Source organism: Vombatus ursinus, unplaced genomic scaffold (assembly GCF_900497805.2).
Source record: "Vombatus ursinus unplaced genomic scaffold, bare-nosed wombat genome assembly UNPS02014882.1, whole genome shotgun sequence".
Taxonomy (NCBI): Eukaryota; Metazoa; Chordata; class Mammalia; order Diprotodontia; family Vombatidae; genus Vombatus; species Vombatus ursinus.
This window is the reverse complement of record NW_020954660.1, coordinates 77,731-88,392: the sequence shown is the minus strand read 5'-3', so window position 1 is coordinate 88,392 and position 10,662 is coordinate 77,731. Positions and strand designations below refer to the sequence as shown.

At 44.3% G+C, this 10,662-nt stretch overlaps 1 protein-coding gene across 2 annotated transcripts in view; it reads left to right on the top strand.

The window, feature by feature from the left end:
• The window catches only part of ZC4H2 (zinc finger C4H2-type containing), a 16,193-nt gene that overhangs the window by 609 nt on the left and 4,922 nt on the right, over positions 1–10,662 (top strand). The window contains exon 2 of one of the 2 annotated variants that reach the window (XM_027842685.1): positions 8,829–9,000. In XM_027842685.1, the coding sequence (XP_027698486.1) occupies positions 8,829–9,000 (172 nt within the window). Of the gene's footprint in view, positions 1–8,828; positions 9,016–10,662 lie in introns of both variants that reach the window. The other variant, XM_027842684.1, reaches the window with a different exon arrangement.

Genomic DNA, 10,662 nt, shown 5'->3' with positions numbered 1-10,662 from the left:
CCCCCCCCCCCCCCCCCCCCGCCCAAGTGATCTTGGCCCAGTCATTTCTCTCTGAGTTGCAGTCCCTTCCTCTCTAAGATGCTAGGAGTGGACAAGATGATCCCAAAGGCCTCTTCTACCTTCCAATTCTCTCAAACTGCACTTCTGGAGGAGATAACATGCTAGTTATTAGAGATTAATGCTAGTACCTTCCCTCCCTATCCCCAGTTTATGCCATACATAGCTTGTTTGTACATAGTTGTTTGCATGTCGTCGCCCCTAGTAGACTGGGAGCTCCTTGAGGGCAGGCACTGTCTTTTTGAATCTTTCTTTATATTCCAGTGCTTAGCGTGCTGCCCCCACATAGAAAGTGCTAAACAAAAGCTTCTTGACTGACCCTCCCCTGAACCTCGTATTCTGAAAGCCTTAATGTAGGAGGGAAGGCTATGGTGGGTAGTGGGAAGGGAGCCCTTAACTTGAAGCCAGACCACCTGACTTTGAGTCCCTGTTTTGCTACGTATTGGTGGTCAGTCACCAAGCATTTATTTATTTAACTCCCACACTGGGCCAGGCCCTGGGGCTGAGGATAGGAAGAAAACAAAAAACCCAAACACTTCTTCCTTTAAAAGGCTTATAACCTATCTGGGGAAGTCTGAGAGTGCAGTGGCTGGAGCCCTGACTTTGAAATATGAGAACCTGAATTCAAATCCTTTTTCTGTTACTATTTGTGTGACTCTGGATGAGTCATTGTTACCACACTGGGCCTCAGTTCCCCATCTATGAAATAAAGGGTTTGACTAGTTGACCTCAAGCTTAAGACCTTATCTCTAAAACTATGATCCTATGTGTGTGTCTATGTATGTATACACACACACACAAACATATATATATATGTATATATGTGTATATATATGTGTGTGTGTATATGTGTATATATATATATCTATATATATACTAACTGGGAAAGGGTAGAAAGAGAGACATCTAGGACAATCATGATAAGCCTCATGTAGAGGGTGACTTTTTTTTTATGCTTTTTGGTAAGGTAGTCAGGGTTAAGTGACTTGCCCAGGGTCACACAGCTAGTAAGTATCAAGTGTCTGAGGCTGGATTTGAACTCAGGTCTTCCTGACTCCAGGGCCGGTGCTCTATCCACTGTGCCACCTAGCTGCCCCATAATGCTACATTTCTTTTCTTTTTTTTCTTTTTGGCAAGGCAATTGGGGTTAAGTGACTTGCCCATGGTCACATAGCTAGTGAATATCATGTGTCATCATCATCATCATCATCATCATCCAGATTTAAACTCAGGTCCTCCTGACTTCAGGGCCAGTGCTCTATCCACTGCACCACCTAGCTGCCCTCAACAAATATTTCTTAAGCACCTACTATGTGCAGAGTCTTGTGCTCAGTGCTGGGAATACAACTATTAAAAATGACATAATCTCCACCTTGGAAATTGTAAGCTTCTTGAGGGCAGGAACTGTTTTCACTTTTGTCTTTGTATGCCAAGAATCCAGCCAAGTGACTAGCAAATAGTAGGTGCTTCATTAATACTTGTTGATTGATTGAAGGAACTTACATTTGACTGAACTCTTTCTGTGTTTGTAAGCCACAAAGGCAATTATTCTAACCAACCTGGTTAATTACTTTGCTTGAGAAATTTAAACAAAGCCCAGAAATGTGAAAAACATCTTTGAGATAGTTGGTCCCATAGCTAATGTATCCCACTTGTAATCAGCTTCTCCTAAAATAATAGAAAACAACCTCTCTCAGCCTTAATTTCATCATCTAGAAACATGTATCTATGACATCCTCAGTGTGGGGAATTCTCTCTACCCCTGGAGAGAAAACCCTGGCCAAGACTTCATGGGGAAGACCTTGGGAATTTCCTGAAGTTTTTAGACGTCAAGTAACTTGCCCAGGATCACATAGCTAGTAATGATGATGATGATGATGATGACATAATAAAAATAAGAAGAATTATCGATTGTATAGCACTTTACAGTTTTCAAAAACAATTATCCCTTCCACATGGCAACTTTCCCCATTGCAGTTTCAATATATTGCGGGTCAATGTAAGAAATTAAATGAGAATTTGAGGGGAGTTTTGAGGAAGCCACAGACAATCCACAAAGGCCTTTTGTCAGACACATTCCAGATGCAATTCCTTCACGTATAGGGTACGCTAGATGGCCACTGAAGTCCTTTCCATGTGACTGTGACCATGAGGTTCACTCTCCCAAGGCCTGCCTGGGTTTTGCACTCACATCTCCGAGAAGTTCTTAATACTGTGTAAAAAACAGGATGGCAAATGGAGAGATGCCAAACAATTGCCTACAATATTTCTGAGTGCAGCCCAACCCAGATTCAAATATCATTGGGAAATATTTAACAAAATAAATAAAAATACAACACGGCATAGATAGTATTACTGTGTGGTTTTCTAAGTCAATGTTATTGCCCTCAGGGATCCTTATGTACAGTTTAGGAGCCCTCCTTTCTATATGAGTTTAACACCACTGGTAGTGGATGGGGCCTGAGGCTTGGGAGGAGGGTCATGAAGTGCTGGGTTCAAATATTCCTTCAGACCTTAAGAGCTGTGTGACCCTAGCCAAGTCACTTCCCCTTATATCTGTAAGATAAGGAGGTTGGACCAAATGGCCTCTTAGGTCCTTTCGAGCTCTCAATCAAGGTTTCTCTGAGCATTTGGTGTTTCTATAGTGTTTTCTAGTCACAAAGTTTCAGCTCTGCAGTCAGATGGGATAAACCAGCTCCATGGAGCTATGAGGGGAGGCTGCAACCATGCTCCCCTGTCCTCTCCTCCCATGACGTTACCAGAGGGGTGGAGGAATGGAGAGTGTACTTCCTGCAGGGCACCTGTGGTGGAAAGGAAGCCTGTGCCTGGCTGTCCCTGGCTGCCCCGTGTCCTCTATCTCTCCCCACTTTGAACTTGGCCGCAGATACTGGAATCACTAGTTATGGCTGTGATGTATAAAAAGTTCGAGAGATATAATTTCTGGGTAATTAATCATTTTACTAAGAATGCTAGCATATTATTGATAAAGTGGATCAGTGACACTCTCGAATGCCAAAGACTTCTCATGGAGCCTACTCAATGCTTATGTGCCCTTGGAAAAGCAGGCGGTCCTGAGGGTGGCAATCAGCTCGGATTGGTTAATAAGTAATGAGAGAGAATGAATATTATAAGAGGCAGACCTATTTTAATGAGGGGCTGGGGACAGGTCATATACTTCCAAACCACCCCCAGCCTTGAGCAATCTGATCAAAGAATTTATCCCCATCCAAACCTGAGTAGAACACAATGGGCCTCCCCACTTGGGCGGGGTCTCAACAAGACTGAGGAGCAGTGTCCTTCAGATGCTGGCTTGGCCTACTAAGGTTTCAGAAAGGGATAAATCCTGTGTCTCCTACATATTAACAATTCGTTATTTAATAATCATTTGTCTCATGGCTCTTGGGGAGGGGAAAATCTAGGATTCAGTGGGGAGATCTAAGTTTGAATCCCTCCTCCCTTAGCCTCAGTTTCTTCTTCTGTAAAATTGTAGCTGCTTAATAAATGATGGTTGATTGGTTTCACTCCAGTCCCCTCATTTTATAGAGGTAGAAAGTCAGGCTAAGAGAGGAGAAGGCACTTGAGATTATAGAATGTCAGAGCTAGATAGGACCTTACAGACCATCTAGTCCAACCTGCTGTTTTACAGAGAAGAAAACTGAGGCCCAAAGAGGGAAAGGAACTTATGCCCCCCCCAACTAAAATGTAAACCCCCTAAGGATGGAGACTGTCCTATTTATGTGGTTCCCACAAAGTACTCCCCTAAATCAGGGGTGGGGAACTTGTGGCCCTCTAAGTCTTCAAGTGCAGCCCTTTGACTGGATCCAAACTTCACAGAACAAACCCCCTTAATAAAAGGATTTGTTCTGTAAAACTTGGACTCAGAAGGCCACACCCGAGGACCTAGAAGGCTACATGTGGCCTCTAGGCTGCAGGTTCCCCACCCCTGTGCCTAAACCCAGTGAAAGAAAAAACTTCCAATTGGTCCAAAAGCAGAAAGGGAAAGTAGTGAGTTCCCCATCACCAGAGGTCTTTGGAGACTGTAAAGCCAAATACTGAGTTCCCCATCACCAGAGGTCTTTGGACCAGTTGTTGGGTATGGTGTAGACTGGATTTCTGCTGAGGTCCAGGTTTGATGGGCAGCCAGCCCTCTGAGGATCCTTCCAGCGCTGAGAATCTGTGGTTCTATTCCCTGAATTTCAGAAGCAGCATCATCTCCTGAAATCTACCTTTACCTCTCAGGTTTGTGGGATAGTAGATTAAGAGCTGGAAGGGACCTTAGACTTCCAAACACCTTATTTTACAGAGGGGGAAACTGAGGCCCATGGAAGTAAAGTTACTTGTACAAGGTCACACACCTTGTAAGTCTCTGAGAGCAGCTTTCAATCCAAGTCTTCCTGACTTCAACACCTGTGCCTTATGTGCTCTTCCATGGTTCAGTCTTCATTTTTTTTTCTTTTTATAGTCAATTATAGGTGAGACACCTCTCTCCACATGTCATCTTTGATTGCTTCCTCTCCCTGCAAAACTCCTTTGGGTTCCATAGGCAGGAGCAGGATAGAGGGTGGTTCATCCCAGGATGCACTGGGGTATTCAAGGGAGTACTACTGGGAGGGAGCCATCCATCCTGATTTCAATTGTTTGTGGCTTCTGCCACCTTAATTGAATTGCTGGCATTTTGGGCAAATTGGGCCCAGCCCTAGCAAATGCTATTATTTATCTTGCTTTGATGTGTGCATTGCCTTAGGCTAATCATTATTTTCATCTTCTGTAATCTGAAGCTGGGAACTCAAGTGGCCAACTCAGGAGCCATTGAGCTTCTGTATCCTGGCTTGGGGCTGATCTCTTCAAATCTTTAGTCCAGCAAGTGCAGGATAGTGGAAGGAGCTGCAGGTCTGGGCAAGAGGCCCGAGTTTTGAATCCAACTTTGACATAGGACCCCACATCTAGAGCTGGAAGGGCCCTCTGCGGCCCTCTAGTCCACCCCCCTCATTTTACAGAAGGGAAAACTGAGGCCCAGGTAAGTGACTTGTCAAAGGTCCCACAGCTGGTAAGTGTCTGAGTTGGGATTTAGACCTAGGTCTTCAAAGCTGTCTCCACTACACCACCAGGTGTCCTGGCTGGGAGCACCTGGAACAGTCCCTTCATTTTACAGATGAAGAAACAAAGCAAGAAAAGAGTGAATCACTCAAGGTCACCCTTTAATGACTGTTCTCCTCTCTCTCACCCCCCCCCCCCACTGTCCAAGTAGAATAGAAGCTCCTTGAAGGCAGGAACCATTCCTTTTTTGTCTTTATGTCCCAGGGGTGGGGAATCACCCACCCACATGTGGCCTTCTAGGCCCTTGGATGTGGCCTGTTGACCGAGTCCAAGTTTTACAGAACAAATCCTTTTCTTAAGGGGATTTGTTCTGTGAAGTTTGGATTCAGTCACAGGGCTGCACTTGAGGACCTAGAGGGCCACGTGTGGCCTCGAGGCCCCAGGTGCCCCACTCCTATCTGAGTCTAGTCCCTAACTAGTGCCCAGCACATAGCTCAATTAATGCTTGTTGAAGAGGATTGAGCCAGGACTAGAATCCAGATCTCCTAATGCCCAGTCCAGGCCCAGGCCCTAGTTCTATGGTGCCATCTTACCTCTTCTATTTTCTGATTCTTGGGCAAGGCACCTCATCAATCTATACCTTAGTTTCATCTGTAAAATGAAGGGGATTGGACTTGATCTCTAGAGCCTCTTCATGCTCTAAATTTGTGATCTTAATTAAGCCTGTGAAGGGTGGTCAGCAGTCCTCAACTGAGAATGGAAAAGGGAAATACACACACACACTCATATATATATATATATATATATATATATGTATATATATGCATATGTCCACTCATTCACATTGATGGAAGGGCTGGCACGGGGTGGAGGAATTCGCTTCCTTCTGCTTGACCTCAGAGGCCAAAACCTGAGACTGGAACTGGAAGCCAGTTTAGATCTGACATCAGGAAAAAACCTCTTAGCAATGAGAGCTGTCTCAAAGAGCAGTGGGAGTAATGGGAATGGGGCCCCCATTGCAAAGGCTGGATAGCCACTTTGGGGGGATGTTGTAGGGGTCATTCTTGTTCATATAGGAATTGGACCAGGTGGCCTCTGGGGGCTCTTCTAACTCTGAGGAACTGGATTTAGATCCAGATCTGGATATCTAGATCTGGAGAATCTAGAACCAAGGAACATGGGTTTGAGCTGCATCCTCTGAGGGATTCAGTGAAAACCTAAAGAAGAAATATAAGATAAGGAGGGCTAGGGGGCAGCTAGGTGGCGCAGTGGATAGAGCACTGGTCCTGAAGTCAGGAGGACCTGAGTTCAGATGTGGCCTCAGACCAAACACTTGACACATACTAGTGGTGTGACCTTGGGCAAGTCACTTAACCCCGATTGCCTCACTTAAAAAAAAAAAAAAGATAAGGAGGGCTCTGAAACACTGGGATCAGAGAAGCAGAGGCCTCAGTCAGGAAGACCTGGGTTCCAGGCCCACCTCTGATATGTATTGTCTGTATGACCTTGGGGAATTCACTTGGCCCCTCTGTGCCCCAAGTTGCTGAGCAGTTCCCCATCCGTGTTGGGGAGTTTCTTCCCAAGGCATTCCCTCCAGGGGTGGGGAACCTGTGGCCCTCTAGGTCCTCAAGTGGGGCCCTTTGACTGAATCTAAACTTCACAGAACAAATCCCCTTAATAAAAGGATTTGTTCTGTAAAACTTGGGCTCAGTCAAAAGGCCGCACCCAAGGACCTAAAGGGCCACGTGTGGTCTTGAGGCCGCAGGTTCCCCCCCACTGTGGCCTATACCAATAAAATCATAGATTTGAAACATTTTTTAATGGGCTGAGGATAAAAGATTAAAAAACCAACCCAACAACATACACACATAGAATTTAAATACTCATATATATATATATATATGTGTGTGTGTGTGTATGTATGTGTGTATATATATATATTAAAGGAAGACCCTAGGCCTAAAAAGAAGGGACCCTAAGTGAAATAGAGTCTGATCACAGATTACAAAAGCATTTATCGTCTGAGAAGAGCTTGCAAGGGAGCAGAGAGGAAGAGAAAGTTCTCAGCTGCTCAAAAGGGGAGTGAAAAAGGGTGAGATATCTATGGTTTCTAGAAGCTTTCGAGTAGGGAGCAGGGTTTAAGGGGGAGACGTCTGTAGACACAATAAGCCAGGGAGCAGGATGTTTACAAAGTCCTGAATCTGCAACTGTTGCCCAAGTTTGCTTTTGAGCTGGTCAAGGCTGGTTCTGTGGTTTCTGGCAGCTGCAGGCATCTGTAAATTGGGCTTGAGTTCACTCACAAAGGATCAGTGTATGTCAAGCAGCTCTGAGCCTCAGAAGTCCTTCTGATTAGCTGATCTTCCTGCTCCCCTGTGAAGAAGAGAAGTTCTAACGTGTAGTATAGTCGTTACAAAACCCATGTTCACAGTATGTATATGTCTATAAATGAAGTGATAGGGGAAGGATCATTAACAACTTGGGGAAATGAGGGGATCAGTAACAAGCAGGTATTAAGATCCTACTGTGTGCCAGGCACTGGGCTTGCAAAGACAAAAATGACACCCCCTGCAGGATAGATACTTCTTTCCTTTAATTCCCTTTTTTTTTTCTTTTTAGTCAGGCAGTCAGGGTTAAATGACTTGCCCAGGGTCACACAGCTAGTAAGTGTCAAATGTCAGAGGCCAGATTTGAACTCAGGTCCTCCTGACTCCAAGGCTGGAACTCTATCCACTCCACCACCTAGCTGCCCCTTCTTTTATCTAATTCTGCCCACAGGAGTATGGGAGAGATGAGATGACAGAATCAGAGAAAGGCTGGAGGATTCAGAACTAGGAGCAATAGGGAGAAGTCATAGAGGTGCATATTTTAGTGTCCTGTACGGAAAAACTTTCTAAGGATCATAGCCCCCTAGAAATGGAATGGGCTGCCTTAGGGAGGGAGCTCTCTGTCACTGGAGCCAGTCAAATGGAGGAATGGATAACAACTTATTGGGGGGATATTGGACAGGGCATTCTGTCTTAGGTTCTGGTTTGACTAGATATTTCAATTCTGAGTTTCTATGGTCATGTCATCCTACCCTGTCATTGTACAGAGGAGGGAGCTAAGATTTTGTGCCTCGGTTTCCTTATCTGCAAAAATAATACCTCCCAGAGGGCTGTAAGACAAATACTTTGTAATCTTCAAGTACTATAGAAATGTGAGTTCTTATTTATGCACAGGGAAGTGACTTGCCCAAAGTCATGCAACTAGTAAAGTTACAGAAACATGGGGGGAGGGGAAGGGAATGAGCATTCATTAAGCACCTACAATGTGCCAACTATGGGCAGCTAAGTGGCTCAGTGGATAGAGCACTGGGCCTGGAGCCAGGAAGACTCATCTTCACAAGTTCAAATCTGGCCTTAGACACTTATTAGCTATGTGACCCTGAGCAAGTCACTTTACCCCGTTTGCCTCAGTTTCCTCGTCTGTAAAATGAACTGGAGAAGGAAATGGCAAACCACTCCAATATCTTTGCCAAGAAAACTCCAAAATGAGGTTGTGGAGAGTCGGACATGACTAAACAACAACATGTGCCCAGCGTTGTACCAAGCAACCAGGTACTTTGACTCCAGATCGAGCTCCCTTTATCTCCACTATACCTCCTGCCTCTACTTACCTCTGGAGGACTCTTCTAAGTCTGTGATTCTTGGTCCAGGATTGTGATTTTAGCCTATTGCCATGTTCTGATACTGCAGGAACAAGACCATGCAGATGGAGAAGATCAAGGCACGGCTGAAGGCAGAGTTTGAAGCCCTAGAGTCGGAGGAACGGCATCTAAAGGAATATAAGCAGGAGATGGATCTCTTGCTACAGGAAAAGATGGCCCATGTGGAGGAACTGCGTCTAATCCACGCAGACATCAACGTGGTGTGTGGCGGGCAGGTAGCATAGGACAGACTAGCAGTGGGTTCTAGCATCAACCTGGGCTCTCCTTGGGATTACTGGGCCTCAGCATTTGGTTCCTTCGCTCCCTGGACCCAGGGGCTTTGTGGGACTGGGGTGACTTGACTAGAAAGTCCTTCAGGGATTTTAAGAATGGTAATGATTGTAGCCAGAGAGTAGTACATGTGAACTACTGGGCATCTTTGAAAACATTTTTATTGATACCTTTTATGTTTACATCACCTTCACTTCCAAATATATCTTTCCCCTAGCTAGAGATCCATCACTTGTTACAAAGAATAAAAAAAGGAGGGGGAAAAAGTAGTTTAGCCAAACCAACCAGCACATCAATTGTGCCTGATGTTCTATGCGGTATTCACTGCCCATAACCCCTCACCTCTGCGAAGAAAGGGGAGAGGTGCTTTTTCTCAACTCTTCTCCAGGGCCAAGCTTCTTGGCTATTAGAACTCCATTCAGTTTGTTCTTTCATTTACATTGTTCTGGTACTGTATATTGTTTTTGTGGTTTGCTGACTTCTCTCTGCATCAGTTCATGTAAATCTTCTTATGCTTCTCTGCATTCTTCATAGCCATCATTTCTTACAGTACAGTTGTATTCTGTACATTCATTTGTCAAGATTTGTTTAGCCATTCTCCAGTTGAGGGACATCTACTTTATCCTCAGCTCTTTGCTACTACAAAGAGTGCTGCTATAAATATTTTGGTACATATGGGACCTTTCTTTTTTCCATTGGTCTCCTTGAGGTGTATGTCTAGCAATAGACTCTCTGGATCAAAGGGTATAGACATTGAAACCACTTTATTTGCATAATTTCCAAATTCCTTTCCAGAATATTTGGATTAACAGCATCACCAACAATGCACTGGTGTGCCCATCTTTCCATGACCTCTCCAGTATCGATGATTCCTATCTTTTGCCATTTTTGACAATTTACTAGGTGTGGGGTAGAACCTCAGAATTCTTTTAATTTCCATTTCTCTTATTATGAGGGATTTCTGAGGGTCTTTATCCCACAAGCTCAATCTGAGTCCCCAGCTAACTCAATCTTAGGATGGAACTGGATTCAGAGAACTTGGGTTCAAATTTTGGCCTTGCTACTTATTATCTAGGTGACCTTGAACACGTCACTTTCTACCTCTGGGACTTGGTTTCCTTATTGAAAGATGAGGAGAGTTGGTCTAGAAAACCTCAAAGGTCCCTTCTAGCTCCAAAAGCATATGACCCTATGAAATTAAGGAATTGCTATTAGTTCAGAATTGACCATATTCATATTCTCCCTCTTGTGTCTTCATGTTGCTCATGTACCCCCATATCACTGCCACAGATTCTGCCTTTCCTTCCCCCTGCCCATCTCCCCCCTTTTCTTAAAAAAAAATTTATTTATTTTTAGTTTTCAACATTCACTTCCATAAGATTTTGAGTTCCAAATTTTCTCCCCATCTCTTCCTTCCCCCCACCCCAAGATGGCATGTAAATTGATATAGGCTCAACATATACATTCATATTAAACCTATTTTCACATTAGTCATGTTGTAAAGAATAATTAGAACCAATGGGAGGAACCACGAGAAAGAAGAAACAAGAAAAAAACAAAAGAGATAGAGAGTGAGCAAATAATGTGCTTCC